This window comes from Chinchilla lanigera, unplaced genomic scaffold (assembly GCF_000276665.1).
Source record: "Chinchilla lanigera isolate Chin_1 unplaced genomic scaffold, ChiLan1.0 scaffold00031, whole genome shotgun sequence".
In the NCBI taxonomy this organism is placed as follows: domain Eukaryota; kingdom Metazoa; phylum Chordata; class Mammalia; order Rodentia; family Chinchillidae; genus Chinchilla; species Chinchilla lanigera.
This window is the reverse complement of record NW_004955432.1, coordinates 4,791,722-4,813,817: the sequence shown is the minus strand read 5'-3', so window position 1 is coordinate 4,813,817 and position 22,096 is coordinate 4,791,722. Positions and strand designations below refer to the sequence as shown.

At 41.0% G+C, this 22,096-nt stretch overlaps 1 protein-coding gene across 1 annotated transcript in view; it reads left to right on the top strand.

Annotated features, from left to right (window-relative positions):
• Positions 1-16,256, top strand: part of LOC102016302 (multidrug resistance protein 1-like) — a gene marked incomplete at its 5' end in the record, with an annotated part of 83,679 nt that extends 67,423 nt beyond the window's left edge. Inside the window, 6 exon segments of the mRNA XM_013516023.1 lie at positions 428-568; positions 2,979-3,135; positions 3,812-4,009; positions 6,936-7,142; positions 14,646-14,792; positions 15,659-16,256. Coding sequence (XP_013371477.1) covers positions 428-568; positions 2,979-3,135; positions 3,812-4,009; positions 6,936-7,142; positions 14,646-14,792; positions 15,659-15,862 — 1,054 coding nt within the window. The 3' untranslated portion in view covers positions 15,863-16,256.
• Between the last annotated feature and the right edge of the window lie 5,840 nt (positions 16,257-22,096).

The following is a 22,096-nucleotide window of genomic DNA, read 5'->3' as shown; positions in this document are numbered from 1 at the left end:
CTGTTTCTGTGTATTACGCAGCATGGACCCCGAAGTTTGTACATGTTAGGTAGATGTGTGCACTGCCTAACTGACTACACAGGAAACATGTGTTCTCTGTCTAATATTTGGGAAAAAGGGAGGTAACTTGCATGTATTCATTTCTTACAGCCTCTGTGCAGAATTCATAGGCTTAGTTTATCATTATGTCAACACATTGAAGTATATTTAATTGATTACTTCCTTAAAGATAAAGATACTGAGGCTCAGAGTTGAGGCATAGAACTAAATTTACACAGCTGGTGAGTACAATGAGGATGAAACTTAATTCTTTGGAAAAGAATCAGTGTTTGCCTGTATTACTTCTGTGTCCTCTGCCAACCTATGAGAAGTTACACTTATAGGGTGGAGAAATGAAAACGAAGTAATTTTTCAAATGTCTTTTCAGAAACTCTTTGAGGAAAGCACACATCTTTGGAATTACATTTTCCTTTACCCAGGCCATGATGTATTTTTCCTATGCTGCTTGTTTCCGGTTTAGTGCCTTCTTGGTGGCCCGTGAAATCATGACTTATGAAAATGTTATGTTGTAAGTATTGGGTTAATATTGACAGTTTAACTTGGAAAGTATAATTGGGATCATCAGGCTTCTGGCCTGGATAGAAAATGCTTTAGTGAAGCCTTGTGAAGAGACGCTGATGATTGAGATCATGGCATTTTACCTCTGAGTTTCCACATGTTCCCATGGAAACACCTGTTCATCGGTAACTTCTCTTCCCGGTGGATATCACATACATCTAACCTTTTCAAATCTGTGGCTTGCTCACCTTGGGGGTCTAAAGATTGCCTTGGCATTTGGGAAGAACCCTGACTTTGAGCAGGGATACACATGGCTCCATAGAAAGGGCTTTCTAACTGTGTAACTAAGTTGGGGATGTGCGGTACCACCATGCTGCACACACCCTGGGAGAACCCAGGATAATTTTCCTTCTCCTGGATACAAGGTAAAGAGAAGGTTACAAGGTAAGTGGTGGAGAAATTTTAAAATGACAAAGGAAAAATTACATTACTGTTGTAGATATTATAATTATATCACGATCTGGTCAAGTAAAAACTGAACTTAGTTATAGTACTAAAGTACCAAAATAAGTAGTTCAGTAGTGAGAAGTGTACATGATCAGAAAGATCTATGTTTGCTGAGAGGAGACTGCCTTTTCAGAGCACACATAGCGAGTAGCAGTATTGTTCAACATTGAGACCAGACTCTTACAAGCCTCAGAATATTAATGTGTTAGTGAAAATTTTATCCTGTTGAGGCGCTGACTTGTTCATGCATTATACTAGTTCAGGATCATTCTAACAGAAGTTTTAAGTGTTCCACTTTTTAATATATATGTCTGACAAATGACATGCAGGCACGACTTGTCATTATGACCAAAAGATCAGTCAGGCATCATAAGCATTGGGCCCTAGATTGAATAATTATTTTATATATTGCTTTACTCCAGCTCTCCGAATTAATGAAAGTTGCCGTCAATACGTCTATAATATCAGTTTTCCAAGTAAGTTAAGGAAATGGGAGATCTGTTGGCGGAGCAGTCTCTTTGACAAAGATTCACAGGCTTCAGTGATAACAAGGACAAGATTAACCAATTATGTGATTTATTTAGAGCTAGGTTAAAAAACAAAACAACAATGCTATGGCACAGTGCACTACCTTAATCCAAATGCAGAATTTGGAGAAGAATAGGGGATAGATTCCCAGTATTCTGGGAGAGTGTTCAGGGACTAGGTCAGCTCCAAGCCTACACACTGTTTAAAGAGACTCACTGAGAAACACATCCACGGAACAGTGAAAAGAGTTTCCAAAGGAGCAACTGATCTTTCAACCATGTTCCAATACTTGGAGGAATGTCCTCTGAAAGAGGAAGTCAGAGGCTGGGGATTTAGCTCAGAGGCACAGTGCCTCCCTGGCAAGCGCGAGATTGTGAGTTCAATTCCCGGTACCGGGGAGGAAAAAAAAAAGTCAGTTGTTCTTCAGTTTTAAAAAAGAGCTTTTAGATGATGGACTTCATCAGACAGGCTACTTCCTGATACAGAGGGTCAAAGCTAAGTTAGGCGAAGTGTCCAGGCACAAATATCGAGAGCTGGACTTAATAGCTCTAAGATCCTTTCCAAGATTAGATGGCACTGATTCCCATGGCATAGATTAAAAATGCAGATAAGAGCAGTGGATATCTAGGTGGGTGTGTAAGGAGTTCTTCATTGTCCATTCACAGGTTTTCTAAAAATCTGATGTCATTTCAACAACAGTATTCATTTTCCATTGCCCAGTAATGCTGTGCAACATCCAGACACTAATTAAGCTTCAGCGGCACAGAATGATAAATATTTATCTTGCCCCATGACTGTGAGTCAGTTCTGCTAATATGAGTTGAGCATAGTGGATCCCAGCTGAGGACATTCATGTGCTTGCAGTGTGCTATGGGCTGATTACATATTGACAGGGGAGAGGAAAATGGGGAGAGAAAGAGAGAGAAGAGAGGGAAGGACGGAGAGAAGAGGAGGGAAGGGAGAGAGAGAGAGAGACAGAGAGAGACAGAGAGAGAAAGAGAGAGAGAGAGAGAAAGAGAGAGAGAGAGAGTCCTCCTGAGTCACAGGCTTGTTACAGGCAACAGGAACTTGCATCGTATCCTGTGGGCCAAAGCAAATCACAGGCCCATCTGTACTCAGAGGTTGGATAGTAAGTTCTACTTCTTAAGCAGAAGCTCTACAAAGGTCACTTTGGAAGAAGGCAGGGACACCAAGGCAAGTGATAAAAGGACCATTTGTAATCAAACTGTCACAGTAATTTGAATTTATGGGGAAATGTGTGGGGTTTTTTTTTCTACTTTTTAACTTGTTTTAGTTATTCGTAACAGTGCCCCCTCCTTGTAGAAGTGTCAGCTTTCTAGCAGTGCAGCTGTAACTGTGCCTCTGCTTCATCTTCTGTTCTCCAGGGTATTTTCAGCCGTCGTCTTTGGCGCCATGGCAGTCGGGCAGTTCAGTTCCTTTGCCCCTGACTACGCCAAAGCCAAAGTGTCAGCCTCCCACATCATCATGATCATTGAAAAGGTCCCCGCCATTGACAGCTATAGCACAGAAGGCCTGAAACCGGTGAGTCTGAGGCTCCTAATTGCTGCATAGAAGTATTTGAAGGGGAAATGTAATCAAATGTGTGCTTTCCTATATGATGATCATAATGTAAAATTTTTGAAGTCATGGGTTTATTTTACTAAGTGCTATTAATATGTTTTGACTTTTACATGGCAAAGTTACAGAAAGATAATACTGCCTGCTTTATAAATAAATCCTATTGATCCTGTTTTCTGATATGTAGGTTACTACCTTCTGGCAGAACAGATTTATCTCATTTGTATTGTACATTTGTATTAACAATGCCTGCCATAAAAGCAGTGACTCTTTTATATCATATTTCTTAAATTCTAGCTGTTTGAGATGAGTTTTAACTCTAATGCTCTGTTTCCCTGAACAGAAGACCTAGCTGGAAAATAATTAGCCTTGAAAACTAGAGATCGAAAACACTGGCCCCTGTCAGTCAGCCTTACCAGCCTTACAGAGCAGCCGCCAAGCAAGAGAACAGTGATGTAAAGGGAAGGATAGGCTGACTGGGGTGGGCGTTTTTGATCTCTGGTTTTCAAGGCTGTTATTTTCTTGATAGGTCTTATTTAACAAGGTAGGAGTTCACTGCATTCTGACACCTGGTGGTAGAGGGTGTTAGCTCTACCCTGTGCATTGCAGCCCTCAAACTCTGTTGCTGTCCTCATTTTAGAATATGCTGGAAGGAAATGTGACCTTCAGTGATGTTGTGTTCAACTATCCCACCCGCCCAGACATCCCGGTGCTTCAGGGCCTGAACCTGCAGGTGAAGAAGGGCCAGACGCTGGCCTTGGTGGGCAGCAGCGGCTGTGGGAAGAGCACAACGGTGCAGCTCCTGGAGCGGTTCTACAACCCATTGGCTGGGACAGTGGTGAGCGCTCTCCCGTTCAGCTCATTTCAGGCTTTTCATCATCCAACCACCTGAATATGAGTCATTCTTCATGCCAAGCCAAAGTTTTTCATACCCTTAAACCACTTAGACAAAGTTTGATAGCTTAGGTTTGGTGCTCAGGTTGTGTCATCTGCCCAGCTGACTTCTATCATCTCCCTCAACGCTGTTCCTCACCCACCTTTGTGAACTGCCTTCTTACCATGCATGTCTCTTGCCAGGGTTAAATTTCAGCAGACACTGAAATATGTTTTATTAGTATAATAAATATGTTCATCATGGGAAATTGGTACCTATGCATATAGCCTCTTGATCCTTTTTACTTCCTTTCCCCTCCCTTCTCTCTGTCATCCCCAATCTCAAGATCCCCTTCCTGCCTCCACATAATATATTTCCATTCACCTATCTTTTGTTTTCTCTCTAAATTATGTACACTTTGGTTTTTCATATAAGAGAATCTGTGTGATACTAAAATCACAGCTACCTCCAAGAGTCATGTAGATTAAACAAGAGAATGCGTGAAGCACGTTTATCACAGATACTACAATATTATGCCTATTTGACTTTTAATTATTATTTCAGAGTACAATTATATATTTAATATTTTAGTATTTGTGCTTTAAAAAAAGCAAGCAGTAAATTTAACAATCTACAGAAGACACAGCTATTTTATTGTAGCTTTACATTATTCCTTACCAGTGTTGCCTTTCCTACTTAGGCTTTTATTTAGGCCAAGATCTTTTGCAGAATTTTCACTTGTTCCCCAGAATTTCTTAGTGTTCTATCAGGCCATTGCCAATCCTTGGCTTTGATCTCTTTTATATTCTGAGCTTCTAAACATGTTTTTCATAAAGAAAGATTGCATTAGCTAACACATGCTTTACATAGGTTGCAATTCTAGTGTGTGGTACAGAGGCATGGAGGCTCAAAAGCCTTACATATTCAGTGTAATGAAGAAATGTATTAAACTTACTGGTACCATTCAAAGTTGTCTTGGTTATATTAGTTAGATAGTGTTTACTCCCCGAAACATAAACTTGGAAGAATTTTAGTTCCACCTTTTCTTAGGTTTGTATTTCTCAAGTACCACGTTCATCTAAAAAGATCTGCTGCTTAAGCCACATCTTTGTGTAGCTCTTACTTCCTCTTTCCACCCTCTATTTTGCACCTTCACCCATGAAAACTGTTAGGAAGCCTGGAGCACAAATGCTCAGAAGTTTCCATGGCAACAGGACTTGGGACCAATGAGACCGTAGTTGCACTTTCCATCCCTGTACCTGCCATTTTTACAAGAACAAGCTGTTTTCCTTAAGCGAAGATCTGCTTTCTCTTTGACCAGTTGTCTCTCAGAGGCCCTAGCAAGGCACACAGGAATACAGAGAGTATATGTGGTCCCCTATGCACTTACCATCACTATGGGAAAAATTCAAAGCTGAGTTCCAGGTGTCCTCCTGAAAGTTCATCAACAGCTCTGTCACGTGAATGCCAGAAAATTCTCTGCAAAACATATTATTGTGGAGATACGTGTGCATCAGAGAGCAGGGCTTGCTCTCAGCAAGGCTGTAAGGGACCCTCCTCCGGCTCTGCAGGACACCCAGGCAGCTGGATTACTAGATAAAAGGCAATCTCTCTTTTCCTACTCTTTGGCTCAGTACTGAAGATTCCATCTGTCCTTTCATGTGCTTGTCTATCTCTTTGTCCTCTGTAGTTCCAAGTACATCACAGCTACAAATTGCTGTTGGCCCTTGAGCACTTACTCTGTGTGCTTAGTGCTGTGCTATGTGGCGCCATTTATGATCTCATTTAATTCTCAGTTTCGTGAACTGAGAAATGGTCATCATTTTCATTTTTTTCCTACAAGGCAAGTAAGTCAGAGACATAATCTGTCCCAAGATCAACCACTACAGCAGCCCTTTGATGCTTCCATCCTTCTAGTTACTGCATCTGCTTCCTCAAACTTGGGTCAGATCAGAAACCCAGTCTACAAGCCCAGCCTGTGGTCATAGTTTCTGTTTGTTTCCACTCTGATCCAGCCCACTGTTTTCTAGGAAAAACTGAGGTGTAAGAATAAGAATGCCAGGATACAGCCTAGAAGAATGAGATACTGTGTTAGTTTCCTATGGCTCAAATAACTGATGCCCACAGATTCAGTGGTAAAAACAACACAGATTTATTGCTTTACCGTTATGGAGGTTAGAAATCCAAAATAATTCTCTGCCTGAAATCAGTGTGTCACCAGAGTTGTGTGCTTTCTGTCAGCCTCAAGGGACAATCCATTTCCCTACCCTTTCTGGCTCATGTCCCCTTCTTCCTTTTTCAGAGCTAGTAATGGTTGGAAAATCTTTTCGTGTTGCATTCTCTGGTCCTTACTTCCCACCTCCCCGTTCCCCAGTCAATAACACTTCTTATTTTAAAGAGAAAAGCAAACAAACAAACAACAAAGACAAAAACAAAACAATGCAAAAACAATAAAAATGATGCAGAATTTGAAAACAAGATGATAGGGATTAGCTGGGTTCATCAGAGTGATCCAGAATATTTGCCATATTTTAAGGCCAGCTATTTACCAGCTATAATTCCATACACTATTTCCATCTCTCCTGGACATACAGCAGTGAATTCATGGGTTCCCAGGATTAGGACATGGCTATCCTAGAGGTGGAGTATTGTTCTGCCTGTCAGGGCATATGTAAGATCCAAGGGTTAAAAAATTACAAACAGGATGTTCTATGATAGTGTAAAATTATGGCTTTGTTAGATTAACTTTGGCAATTCAAAGTAAAACAAACAAAGCTTTTCCTCAATCTCAAAGTACCTTGACTCTTTTAAAGTAAGGAATAATGATGCTAATTCTGCTAAATTCAGAGTGTGCTGCTTCGGAAGTTGATGTGTGCACTCTTCTTTTCAGCTTGTGGATGGCAAAGAAATACAGCAACTGAATGTGCAGTGGCTGCGAGCCCAACTGGGCATCGTGTCGCAGGAGCCCGTCCTGTTTGACTGCAGCATCGGGGAGAACATCGCCTACGGAGACAACAGCCGGACCGTGTCCCAGGAGGAGATTGTGAAGGCAGCCAAGGAGGCCAACATCCACCAGTTCATCGAGTCGCTGCCTGACGTAAGTGTCCCTCCAAAGTAAGGACCCAGGAGCTCGGAGGGTTCTCACTTCACTGACCTTTGTTTTCTTCTCTTCCTTTTAAAATTTATTTTATTTATTTTTTATTTTTTGCTTTTATGAGAAAGGGTCTTGCTACGTAGTTCAGGCTGGCTTTGCTCTCCCTTGATTTCCCTGTGTAGCCCAGGATGACCTCGAACTTGGAGTGATGGTCCTGGTTCAGCTCCCAAGTGCTGGGATTACGAGTGTACACCACCATGCTTGGCTATCTTTTCTTTTTTCTTTTTCTTTTCTTTTTTTCTTTCTCTTTCTTCCTTTTCTTTCTTTTTTCTCTTCCTTCCCCCCATCTCCCATTCTTTCTTTGTCACACTGAGGATCAAACCTAGGGCCTGGCAGGTTCAGTCATTCTACACTGAGCTGTACTGAAAGCCTGTGATCACACCTCCTATTCCAGTTAGCAATTTGCTTTCTTGGTCGCCTGAATCTCTCTGTATGGAAGCAAAAAAAAGTGTGTGAGGGAGAAACTGCGGGGTGAAGAGAGCTAGAAGAGTTCTTGGATTTGTGCTCCACCAGTTTTAATACTAGGAAGAAGTAGGATGTCTGGAAGGTTTTATCCTCCAAGTCCAAGCCCAAGGCCTACAGGCAGCATCAGTGACCATGCTGCTTCTGGTACTGCATGAGAGGCAAACATGATGGTCCCTTCCCTTTTTACTTCCTTTTACTGCCTTGCAATACTTCTTGAAGCTTTAAGCTTGCCTCTGTGAAGTCAGGCCAGGCCAGAGAAATGGACCCAAGGCGGAAAGAGGGCTCTCTCTGAATATCCACTGGGGTGACCATGCTATCTTATAATCTAGTTGTTGTACATGTCATTGGCCCCAAGCTCCACTCACAGGGTTGATTGTTGAAGTCTTCCCTGGGGTGTTGTCTTATGAATGTATTTTCTCTACCAAGTTAGGTACGTGCAACCACTCACCTTCTCTTAGGGCTGGTTAGTTTCCTGTGTTTTGAAAAACATGATAATTAAGCTAGTCTGTCTCTTCCCATTATTGTTTTTATGTTGTTTATTATAAGATGGTGCCCCTAAAAATAAAGCTCAATAATCTCCACCTGATGGGGAAGGCAGTCTCCTCGGGTGAAGGGGAGTAACACCCAATGGCCCTAACTCCTTCAAGATTTCTCTTTTCTTTAGGTTCTCGTTTAGATACTGCTGTCTCCGAGCACAGGATGCAGTTCCCCTCTTGTCTTTAACAGTCTAGTCCCACCATGGACAACTGACTCTTCTTGAGGCTTAGCACTGAAAGTATAAAATTATGACCCCCTGTCTAATGAGAAATCAGTAGTTCTCAAAGGATGGACACGAGAATATATTAGAAATGCAGATCTTTAGGCACCACCTTACATGTACTAAGAAATTCTGGCACTGGAATGGAATAGTCTGGGATTTAATAGCCTGGGTGATTCAGATTATAAAACACAAACATAGATGGTGATTATTATCAGTATTTAAATACAACCTGTTACTCTGATGTTTGCCTATCACAAGGACTCCACCTGTCTGGATTCTTCTGTGTCTGTCACACAGCACACCTGAAGACATTGAGTCTTTTTTCTATTTCTAGACCAACATACCAAGTCCTGCTATTTGTCTACAGAACTGCTTCTGAGTGGTTAGCACTAGGATTCACCTAACCCTGCAGAGGCTGGCTTAACTTCTAATTCCTGTGGGGTTACAACACTGTCCTCTGCCTCAAGAGGATCAAGGCTGTATCAGTGCAACCTGGTAACACCTACACTCACATGAGACACTCTTCCATGTATCTGCCTTCTGAAGCAGCAAAGCTCCATGAAGTTAGTGCTGAGGCTGCCAAAACATCAGCAGGGGTTTTCTCACTCTGTTGTCGAATGGGAAACCTTGTTCTGAGCACGACAGACGAGGCATGGTAGATACCACAAATAAAAATGCTGGCACCACATATCAGAATCTATGGGACATAAGTTTCCTAAGAGGGAAATTTATAGCTGTGAATACCAACATCAGAATTATAAAGCAAGCCCAAATAGCCTAATGATGCACCACAAGATCCTAGAAAAATAAGAACAATCCAAATACAAAACTACCATAGAAGAGGATATTATAAAGATCAGAGCATAAAGGATTGCAGATTAGAATAGTACAATGAATCAATGAATTGAAGAGCTGGTTCTTTTTTTTTTTTTTTTTTTTTTTGGTTTTTCTCCGGTACCGGGAACCGAACTCACGACCTTGTGCTTGCCAGGCAGGCGCTTTTGCCACTGAGCTAAATCCCCAGCCCCGAAGAGCTGGTTCTTCAAAAGAATAAGCAAAAGAGACAAATCCTTAGTCAATTTTACGAAAGAAAGAGAGAGAGAAAAAGGAAAACAAACAAGGACCCAAATCAATGCAATTAGAAATCACAACACTGCTGAAATCTAGAAGGTTATTACTGACTTGAATAGTTTGAAAACCTATACTCCAATAAATTGGAGAATCCAGAAGAAATGAATAAGTTTCTAGATATATGTGAATTACCAAAACTGAACCAAGAGATACAAAAACTCTGAATAATTCAATAACAGGCTATAAAATTGATGCCAGAATTTTAAAAAAGCCCTACCAAGTAAGGAAAGCCCAGGACATAATGGATTCACCACTAGATTCTATAAGGATTTCAAGGGATATCTGACACCAATACTCCTCAAACTCCTTAATGAAACTGAAAGGGAAAGAGTACTGTCAAATTTATTTCTGGGAGCCAGCATTACCCTGATTCCAAAACCAGACAGAAATCCACCCAAAAAGAACATAATCTCTTTAATGAATATTAGATGCAAAAATACTGACACAGGATACAGTAAATCATCAAAACCATCATACACCATGATCTAGTGGGTTTCACTGCAGGGATGCAAAGATGGTTCAACATATGCAAATCCGTAAATGTAATAGAACACACAAACAGAAATAAGGACAGAAATCACATGATCATCTCAAAAGGCAGAAAAAAGCCTTGATAAAATCCAACATCAATCTATTCATGATAGAAACCTTGAAGAAAATAGATATAAAAGGACCTTATCTCATTCTAATATAAACCACTTATGACAAACCTACTGCCAACATCATATTAAATGGATAAAATCTGAAAGCTTTCACTCTAATACCCGGAAAGAGACAAGAATGTCCACTATCACTACTCCCCTTCAATATAGTAGTCAAATCTTTAGCCAGAGCATTCAGGCAAGAGAAAGAAGTAAAAGGTATATGGATGGGAAAGGAAGAAGCCAACTTATTATTTGCAAGTGACATAGTCATTCACATATAAGTTGCAAAAATTTTACCAAAAATTTCTAGAATTAATAACCAAATTCAGTAGTGTAATAGTATATAAGACCAATACACACAAATCAGTAGCATTCCTATACACCAATAAGGAACATGCTAGAGAGAAATTTGGAAAACAATAGCATTCTATTGAGAATTGATGCTGTTGAGCATCAAAATACTTAGGAATTAACCTAACCAAGGAAGTGAAAGACCACTCTAATAAAAATACATCATTCTGGAAAAGATCAAAGATATCAGAAAATGGAAAGATATATGTACTATTTTTGGATAGGCAGAAGCAATCCTGGGCAACAAGAACAAAGCAGGAGACATCACAATCCTCAATTCAAATTATATTACAAAGCTACAATGATAAAACAGCATGGTACAGTGGTACCTCTGCTCATGAACTTAATTTATTCTATGATTTTTGAAAAGGTGGCCATGTTTTTGTTTGTGTGGGAAAGATGGTCGTGGTTGTGTTTGTCACCTGATGCAGAGTTTACAAAGAAAAGCAAAATTTTGCCAAATACTTCTGTTTGCAAACAAAAGCACTCATGAACCAAAGTACACTGTACTTGCCCAAAAACAGATATGTAGATCGGTGGAACAGAAGAAAGTGTGCAGAAACAACTTCAGGCATATTCAGCTATCTGACCTTTGACTAGAGGCCCAAAAATATACCCTGAGGGAAAGACAGCTTCTTTCACAAATGATGCTGGGAAAACTGGTTATACACATGTAGAAAACTGAATCTAGACCCATGATGGTGAACCTCTGGCGTGCACGCTGCTGCCAAGTCTCTGCTGGCATGTGAACCAAGTCAGCCCAGCATTACCTTAGCAGCTTAGCATTAGGTAACAGTGCACATAGGGGCCATGCACATGCTCCGAAAGGAGTAGCAGTGCCAGGCAATGATGTCGTGAGCCATGACTCATTAGCTATGACCCATCTGAACTTTCACATGTGTGTATATATACACACACACACACACATACACACACATATATAATCTGTGAGTTTTAATACACTCATTTTTAGTAACACAAAATTTTAACTTTGGGTTTTGTTATGTAAAATTGAAATTTAACATCTGCAATTTAGCAAAGAGATGTTATAATTAAGAGACTGAGGTTCTTTTAATGCTGTGCTCTTCCCCTGGCATATTTGAATCTGCAACATCATATTTAGTTGTCTGTAAGGAATTTATGAAAACAAGAGCAAGAATATATATATATATATTTGCTTAGACTGCCTCTGATTTTAGCAGAATGCAAAAATTTACCAGTTATGGTTTGTGTCTAGATGTACCCCACAAAGCCTCATGCAGTTCTGGGGGACAGGCTTTTTAGAGATGGCTGGATCTAGAGTTTGTTATTGATTCATAGTTCAGTGAAGGGATTAAGAGTGTGAGTGCTATACTTGCTGTAGGCCAGGTAGCCTGCATACAATGTAAGGGACAGAAAGAGGCTTGCTCTCTCTGTCTCTCTCTCTCTCTCTGTCTCTCTCTCTCTCTCTCTCTCTCTCTCTTTCTGTCTCCCCCTCTACCCACTTTGCTTTTGTTGCTTTTGCTGTCTTCTGCTGCCATAAACTGTTGCCCCTCTGCCATGCCACTCTACCTTGGAGCCAGCTGATTATGAACTGAAACCTCTACAAACTGTGAGCTAAATAAACCTTCCCGCTTTTATCTCAGCAGCAAAAAGTAGCCAAGACATTACCTTTTAATAAAAGGCTCTTTGTATCATTGAAAGCTCTGTTATTGTGTTTTTCTTTTAAGATATTTTTTCTAAGCTAAAACCTCAGTATTCAGGTTTAATTGCAGTGTTGGCACTTTGTGATATGAGTTGCAGTTTGGGCACTTGGTCTCTGAAAGTTTTTCCATCAGTGATCTAGACCAATATTTCTCACCATCTATTAAACTAAAATAAAAATGGATCAAATATTAAAACATAAACAATCTGTTGTAGGATAAAATAGGGAAAACTCTTTAAGACATACATAGGCAAGGAGTTTCTGAACAGAAACCCCACTGCATAAGAAATAATGTCAAGAATCAACAAATGAAATTATGTCAAATTAAAAATCTGCTGTGCAACAAAGAAAACAAATAGAGTGAAGAGAAAACCTATAGAATGGGAAATAAATTTTGCTAGCTACATCTTGGACAGAGGACTAATATCTAGAATATATAGATACTAAATAAAAAGACCCCCCTTCAAATAAAAGACCCCATCAAAAATGGGCATCTGAAATGCATGGACACTTCTCAGAAGAAGTAGTACAAATGGCCAATGAATGCATGAAGAAATGCTTGACATTGCTGGCCATTTGACACATCAATTTAAAACAACACTGAGAGTCCATCAAGTCTGGCTATCATTAATAATCAAGTAGTAGCAAATGCTGGTGAGGCTGTGAAGAAAGGGAGCTCTTCTTCACTGTTGGTGGGAAAGTAAATGAGTACAACCACTTTTGAAATCAGTATGGAGATTCCTCAAAAAGTGAAAGATTGAAATTGCATTTGACCCAGGTATTTCCCTTACAGGTTTCTTTAAAAAAGAGTTAAAGATGTCATATTACTCAGATGATGCATTCAGACTTTTGTTTACAGCAGCACAGCTCATAATAGCTACAACTTGGAAGTGGTCTATATATCTATCAAAATATAAATGGCTAAAGGAAATGTGGCATTTATACAGTGGAGTACTACTCCACCATAAAAATGTTAAATTTGAGCCATTTGTAGGAAAATGGATGTCCCTTTGACTACAATGTTAAATGAAATAAATCAGAAATGCAAGCGTAAATAACACATAGTTTCACATATAAGAAACTGAAAGTATATTTAAATAGAGAACAAAAGAAGATAGGTAATAGGAAACAGGGAGATAAGCTTTTTGCAAAAGGGAATGGGAGTAAGGAAAGAGGGGGAGAGAGATGAAGGAGGGGAATTAAGATGTGTTAAGAATTAAACTGTGTTATGTACATATACCAACTTCCCACAATGAATGTAATCCTTACTTACTGAGAACGTGTATGAATAAAAATAATAGCCAATACTGGGTGGAATTTTATAGGCAAAATCCAAGTGTAAGTATCAGAGTAATTTCAGCCTGGCAAGGGACAAAAACGCAGAGTACTGTTTTCAAGGGTAAATGTGTCTTAGTTACTTTTCTCTTGTTCTTGAGGCAAAATATACAACACCCAAAATTAAAGAGGGAAAGGTTTATTTAGTTCACAGTTTGTGGAGGGTTCAGTCCTTAATCAGCTGACTCCAAGGCAGGATGGCATGGTGAGGGGCAACTCTTCATGGTGGTAGAAGACAGCAAAAGCAAGAGCAGGCTTCTTTCCCTCTCTTATATTGTATGCAGGCTATCCACCCCAAAGTGAGTGTAGCACTCACACACATAATCCCAGCATTAGACAATGAATCAATCACAAACTCTACATTCAGCTGCCTCCCAAAAGCACACCCTCAATGACCGCATGAGGGCTTGCGGGGACACAAACCATAACAACATGCTATCACATTTCACTTCTGCTTTGGTTTCTGTCCCTATCAACCTGTTTAATAATCAGTGTCATTCTCTATTCAAAATTTTAAAGGATACTTCAGTTTTAAAAGTGATATCAAAGTGGAGTTCCTTAGCATCCAATGAAATGACTTAAATGTTGGAGGATGGCTTCATACAAACATACACAAAACAGACACAAAAAGGCTAACATCTGAATATGTTGTACTCCCTTTAAAATCATGCAGAGAGTGTCACCTGCTGGTTTTATGTATGATAAGCTTCAATTATGATGAATATAGCAAATATACAGCTTCAAAGCAAATTTCCTAACAATTTTTATTCCAAATATAATGAATCCAGAGGATGTGAGATAATAATATTGCAACATTGTTCTTCCTAAAAAAAATTTAGGCTGATTTATGGTAAAGGATACAAGTGTAAGACCCAAATGTCTGTCTTCCAAAATAGAGATTAAACCTCTGATGTGGTGTCTTTGTGTCACTTAACTCTCTGCACCTAGATTCTTGGCTTGTGAACTTAAGTTTTCTGATTGTTTTCTCAAAATATTTAGCTCTTTTCTATGTGCAAAATGTGTGTTTGACCTTTACAACCAGCTTGACTTTTATACTAACAAAATCATGTTTGCAGAAATACGATACCAAAGTAGGAGACAAAGGAACCCAGCTCTCGGGAGGCCAGAAACAGCGCATCGCCATTGCTCGTGCCCTCCTTAGACAGCCTCGTATTTTGCTTTTGGATGAAGCCACATCGGCTCTGGATACAGAAAGTGAAAAGGTAGAAATTAAAATGGGGTTCATTCATATTTGAATCATCTGTGCTTCAAGGGCTTAAATTTATGTTTTTCTTGCCATTAGTAGAGAATACAACTTTGTCAGTCATGCTAATTGTTGCAAATGTGAGCTTTCACTAGAATTTAAACACTTTCTATAGTTGTTATTTAGGAGAGACAAGATGATACGAATTAGTCTGGAGCATGCACACTTCAAAGAATAGCTCAGCATCACTTTGTGCACATGTAAGCGCTGCATGCCGGAGGCATATTCCCCATGTCTGCTGGTGCATCTCATCTTATCAGCAATACTGTGAATAGTTATTTATAGAGTGTAAGGCAAGTTAAAATCTGGCTATACAGTACCTCAGATGTATGTGGGTGATCATTTTCAGTTTGAAAAAAGATTAAGAACTCAGCTATTTGAAACACAGTCTGACCAAGTCCCCACAGGGAATGTGAATGTTATGTTCTGCAAACATGTAGTGAAAAGAGACAACTAGCATGGAAGGAGGCTGTGTCTGGCATTAGCTCCGGCTTCCTGATTTTCTGCGCAGCTGCATTAGGGAGCTGCTTTCAGAGATGTTATATGGTGAGGAGCATTTGGAAATGTGTTCAGATAATTGGAGGAACTCTGTTTTTAAATTTACTGCTATAACTTTAAGAACAGGTATCTTTTGTCTCAGAACTATCTGAGTGGGAGAATTTACTTCTAGTGTAACATATGCCTTAGTTTCTAAAAATCTGTTATATTTCAGTGGCATAACTGTTAAAGGAATATGAATTGGAGAAATTGTGAGGCTTGTTATGGAGGAGAAATTAAAGGGAGAGAACTTTATTATCAGAATAAATTTATGTGATTATGCAACAGGTTGTCCAGGAAGCCCTTGACAAAGCCAGAGAGGGCCGCACCTGCATCGTGATTGCGCACCGCCTCTCCACCATCCAGAACGCGGACGTCATCGTGGTGATTCAGAACGGCAAGGTCCAGGAGCATGGCACACACCAACAGCTGCTTGCACAGAAAGGCATCTATTTTTCAATGGTCAATGTCCAGGCTGGAGCAAAGTCCTAGTAAACTGTAACCATATGAGATGTTAAATATTTTTTCAATATTTTTGCTTAAATATGACTTCAAACTAAAAAGAAAAGCATTTACTGGATTAGATAGTTATATATTTAACATTTCCTGACACAGTTGAAGATAATGTTATCAAGTTCAGAGTCTTCAGAGACTTCCTAATTAAAGGATCAGGAATAAAGTCATCATCAAGTGGAATGGTGGATAATGGTTTTAATTTCATTATAAAATTCACAAAAGGATTTCAAGTAGATTTTTTTGATAAAGTAATTTTTAATTTCTACTTTCTCATTTGAACTGTAACTGCGTTGTTAAATGTGTAAGTAGCAAAAAGTACTGAGATGTTTACATGAAATGCCTAAAATAAAACTACACTTTGATACTATTAGAGTCATCATGTCTGAAAGGTGTGTATATGTCCTTTCAATTAGAATACTATAGATAATTTTAGACTGTAAAGAACAGATTCACTTACAATGCTTTTATTTCTGTGGAAAGTTCTAAACAGTTTAAACAAATTGTATTGTATGAGTTTTCGTGTTGCAACTTAGTAGAACCATAGGCTTTCTCCTTCTGGCCCTTAATCCTGCTGAGTTTTGAATTTTTGTATTGTGTTTCTCAAACTTATCACACAGGGCATTGTAATATTTGGGAAGATGGAGTGAGGTGCAATTTTGAATTGAATAAGATATATCTTTAATGTTTGCATTATTTTTATGAAGTGATCTTCAAGGATTTTAATATCATTACACATTTTAACATATAATTACACTTTTTCCTGTCTCGACAGTGAATCATTATTCTCAGTAATTGGCCTCTTGTAAGGCTGATCCTCCTGATTTGTAGATATTTGAAAATGTTCCATGAATTTAACTACCTCATGATGAAAACCAACAGAAAAGAAAAAAGTTATAAATATTGGTGCTCTGACTACACAGTTTGAATTCTTAGCCACAAATTGTTATAAACAAGATTGAAATTCATTAGCCATGGGCCATATTTATTATAAGAAATCGGTATCTTTAATAAGCAAATATCTTATTGTAAGGAATGGTATGAAGTAGAGACCAGCTGAAACCACCAGGCTTATATAAAGGCACCGTGGTGTGAAATTTATTGTGCTTGTGATACAGCAAGCAAGTCCATTGAGAAAGACACTCACAAGAAAACCAAAAAAAACATGAATGAACAAAGCTTTATTGGAGCCAGCTGACAGATTTTCTCTAACCCAGGGTCAGAGAAGATGTCTGTGCCGAGCTGGGTCTCTCACCTTTCATTTTAGTACATTTCAGGTTTCCATAGTAACCATTATTTCATTTTCAGAAATCCCACAAGAATGCCACATAATTAGCACAAAGTTTACCTTTCTCCCAGGATGTCAAACAACCAAATTCCAGATGACCATTGTGGGTTAGCCTTTAACTTACTTCCCAACTTGCTCTGTTTATTTTGTTACCAATTTATGGCTTTGCTCTGCTTTTAAGCAAGTTGATAAGGAGACTGGGGTGTGCGGGTGTCAACTACAGCTTAAGGGAACTTTAAGTGACCTCTCTCTTACTATGAAGTTAAAACCAGAAAAATGGAGTTTCTCTTGCCCTACCAGGTTCAGGCAGACAGAGGGCAAAAAGGCCATCTTTACAGAACAAAGAGAAGCTGGCGTTTTTTATAGGGTTTGAAAGAGGGCAAGGGACATTAGGTGGGAAGATCTTAGCAAACCTCAGTGGTCAGAGTTCTCCGGATGTTGTGTCCTCAGTGAGCAAAGTCCTTGAGGTGTCTGGTGTGTTTAGGTGTCTTTAGGTGTCCAGGTGCTTGCAAGAGTCCGTGCTCCATCTTATCTCTTTTAAGAAACCCTGTGTTTGCTGTGGGCAGCCAGTGCTGAATGAGAGCAGTGCCTCTGCTGGCAGACAGACAGGGTGTTGGGAGAGGCACGTCTGAACTGAGCTTTACATTCCCATTATTTGTTATTATAAACAAAAGGCAACAAGAAGAAAAAGGGAGATGGGCACCATTTCTCATGACTCCTTCCTGCATGGCACATGGGCTGAGTGGGCAACCTACTGGGAAGGAAGACCTTGGGGAACTGTTTTATATCTGGGGAGGAGAAGAGTAACAGCCTCTGATTAGTGATTGTTTGGATAAAGACTTGTAAGAACTGTGACAGGAGCCTAAAGAGTCAGGACCGGAACAGGAGAAGGAGGATTACACTGACCACTGGTCCTGGTAAGGAAAAGAGCCAGGAGGCCCATCTGGAGGATTTGTAAGAGGGGCTGTGGAGATGATCATTTATGCACTGTAGGATTTGGGAGATGGACAGGCAGAAGGAGAGCAAATCAAGGGCGAGGGCCTGACTGAAGTAGAGGCAAAGAGAGGTGGTGTGGAGGAAGGTAAGGGAGTAGTAAAGAAGGTGCCTTTTCAATCTAGGACTGAGTAATGGGTGGTAGATGGGGGTTAGAAGATAAAAGGGCATATGGGTTAGACACCACAGGATGGGTAGGAAGAACTATCTGGTTGATAGTGTCCACTTTTTTGGACAGGGAGAATTGGGCAAGGGGTGTTTGATTGAGAGCCAGAGAAAGGGAGGAGGTATTCGAGACTGGAGGGTCCAGATCTGGTGAAGTAGTGGGGGCTTTGGGCAAGGCCAGAGAAGGAAAGGAGAAAAGCTGAACTGACAGAAGGGGTCCTGTGAGTTGTTTAGGCAATATTGATTTAACGGGAAGTAAGTCATGTGGTGAGTGGGCATGGAAAGGCCAAAGAACTTTTCAGGTAGGTGATGATCTGGGGGTTTTGGTTGCCCATTGAGGTGACTGATGTCTGTCTAGACTTTATCAGACCAGGTGTTATCGTTTATCTCATCCTTTGAGGAGTATGTAGGTCTGGTTCTTTGTTGTTTATCTTGAGGCTTGACTTTTAATTGGTGCGTCTCTGGCCACAGTTGTATAGACAAGGCCAAAGAAACAGTGAAGTAAGTATGGGCCAAACTATAAAATCAACAAGACTGTTATGAATGTAATCAACAAATGTTTTACCAGAAGACTCAATAATAGCCTTTTATAAAGAGGATAAGGAGAAGATCTAGGGAATTTTACAATCTGATATGGCCTTAACCTGTTATCTAATATTTTGAACAGCCATGGAGATATTAGAAGGATCAGGAATGCACATACAGAATTTAGCTTTTATAACGGCATAAATACCTGCTTGTGCTCTTGTTAGAATGTCTCATGTTACCTGATTTTAGAGGGCAGCTTGCGACGAGGTGGCCGAGTGGTTAAGGCGATGGACTGCTAGAGGGCAGCTTGCCCTATTAATTTTTTTTAAATGTAGAAAAGGGAGAGACCAAGCTAGGTTTTCTGTTTCTGTCTTACAGTGAACAACTGGTATTTTGGAGGACATATAAACAGATGACAAAAGTTTGTCTATTTTTTATTATACTTTTCTGTTGGGTCTTTAAAACCAAATTAAAATGAGACCTGTGTTAACTAAAATTGATCTCTCTGTGTCTACAAGGTCAGGTAAGCCTCTGGAGGCATTACTCTCAGAACTCTGTGTCAGATGCCAGGGTGGGTCGCAGTCTTGTTTGATAGACCTTTATGTTGGTCACCTTTCTTAGGGACACTGCACATCTTTGTTGCTTGCTATCTTCTGGGGGGTGCGTCAGTCTCCCTGCTAGGAGACTGAGTATCCAAAGTTGTAGAATCCTGTTGAAAAGATTCTCTCATGTCCTGGGTCTCTGCTGACCTTGGAGGGCCAGGGCCAAAGTATTGGCTGTTCTCTTAGCCCAGTTACCTCTCTAGTTCTGGTCTCTAAACTTTAGTTGTTGAACACCCAGAAGAGAAGATTAGTCATATCAGTCTTAGTGAGCAGATGTAAAGCATAAGCGTAAATTGGTTTTTGATAGCTGTTGTCTCCTGTTAAAGGCGGACAGTTGTTGTAAGCTTTATCATTTCACGTCTTAGAGGGAAAGGCATTTTTAATCAAGGGGCTTTATCGGGGATCTGGCCAAGATCCCCAACTGCCTGCATGAGGGGTGCGGGGGCAGGATGAGATAAGCAGAGACAAATTTGGTAATGCATGACAGAGGGCCTGGGAGGTCAGTGCCTCAGGATGGGCAGAGACACAGTGACTCCCAGCTAGCCAATGTTTGTTGGGTGTATACAGTGGGATTCCAAGGGATTACTGGAAGACTTGGGGTGGTGGGATGACTCAGAGGTGGGCGTGGCCAATGATATAGAGGGCTGTGGTGACCTTAGGCTGAGGAGGATCTTTATGTTGATGAGAAGGTGGGGCAAAGATGGCAGGTTGTGGAGTTTGTCCTTTCCCCAAGGTGAAATTCTGCTGCTATTACTGCTGGGTTCACAAGGAACCAGGATGTCCTCGGTTGACTTCATCTTGCCCTGGATGTCATAGCATCAAGGACCGTTGAGGCCTCAAATGTGACTGGAGGCATATGGAGTTATGTTTCTGCATACCATAGCCGGCCTGCATGGCAAGACAGCAGACCTTGGACAAGCCCTAATCACAACTGAATTATGAAGTGATTTTACCCCAACAGTTATACAGAATGGTTTAAAATCAACTTTTGGCAAGTTGGAGAAAAACTGAGGTTTTAAGAGTCTGAAGAAAAAGAACTCAGATGCTGGCTGACCTGGGAGAGGTCTGACAGAGAGGGAGGAACATGAGGACAAGGGAGTAGCCATCTGCACTGGGTGTGCGCAGAGTGGTGGTGAGTGGGAGCTGGAAGAGTGTATGAACAAAGGTTAGAGGAGCGGCAGGGGGCCTGAGACTTGCAGCTGGATGGGCCTTGGAAGGTGGCCCTGGGAGAGCCCAGGCTGGGAGTGAATCAGTTTGCTGGTGGAGCCAGGCAGCCGCGGTGTGGGCAGCAGGGAGGGGAGGGGCAGTATGGTGCAGCGCTGGCCAGCTAAGGAGTGCCATGGCCTGGGTGTGGTGGTGGATGTTGCCAGGGATGTGGCCTGCTGTGAGCAGGGTCCTGCAGTACAGGGCCGGGCAAAGGGGCCTGCCAGGTGGGCTTTTGTTTTTCTTACCTAGGCTCGACTCAAGAGGGCTTCCAGCTGTTGGAGGGAGGGCTGTGAGTACAGGCGCTACAGACCCGTTGTGTACAAGCACCTGTTGGATGTCGACTTCCCTGGTTGCCCATGTGCCTGTTGTGCCATGTTGCCATGGCTAGGTGGGGGGCAAGCAGGTTCTGGGCGGGGCAGGCTGGGCATGCCAGGCGTGGGCATTTGGCACTGGGGTCGCACAGCCTTGGTACCCTGTCCCTGGACTGGTGCATGGCCAGGTGGCTGGCACCTGGCAGCTTGTGGCTGGGCCCCAGGGGGCGTCTCAAGGCAGATGGTAGTGGCTGGAGGAAGTCACATGAGGAAAAGTCTGGGAGGAATCAGCTCAGGAGGGAAGCAGAGGGGGTGCAGACAGAAGGGGAAGGAGGAGAAATATTAGGGTTTCTAACTTATTAGTAGAGAAAGAAAAGTCGAGACCTGTAGCTTGACCCGTGATGGAGGCTTAAGAGAGATCACTGACAGCATCGTTCCGGGTCAGTCTGAGACAGAGGCTACCTGATGATCACTGCAGGAGTTGCCTTTCATTTCCCTAGGGGATTGCAAGTGGAAGTGGTAAGTGGAGATTGTCCGTTGATTACCCAATTAGGGCTGTCAAGAGCTAGCTTCCACTGAGGAACCTTTGGGTATCTGCTGGAGAGTTGCCCCAACTATGACCCCTCGGTTCCCGCCCCCCAGTTTTCACTAGTTCCATGCAGAGATCTGTCTCCAGAAAGGAATTCATTTGCCCATTTGATCAACATTTCATTGGTCATTAGTGTCAGTGCGGATTCCCAGGGGATACTGGGGAAACCTGTCCTCTGCTTTGAGAGTAGCAGCTGCCCTAAAGGCAATTACTAGCTAACAGAGTAATCATGGTGTGGTTTTACCATTTTATAAAGACAGATAAAAGCTTGAGCTGAATGAAGGTGAGATTTTATAAAAAGAACCATTTTACGGAACTTTGTCAATGTCCACTAGGTGGTGTTTTAACATTGTTTCTTTTAGTGCTGTCTAAAGATTATAAATCACAGCAGTCACAAATCAGTTTAAGTGAGTTTATTTTTTTATTTTAAAAATAAAAGGAGGAAAACATTAACAGACAGACAACCTTTTACAAAATAGCAAAAGAACAGCACAGACAATACAGAGTTACAAACAAAGTGGTAGGAAATTA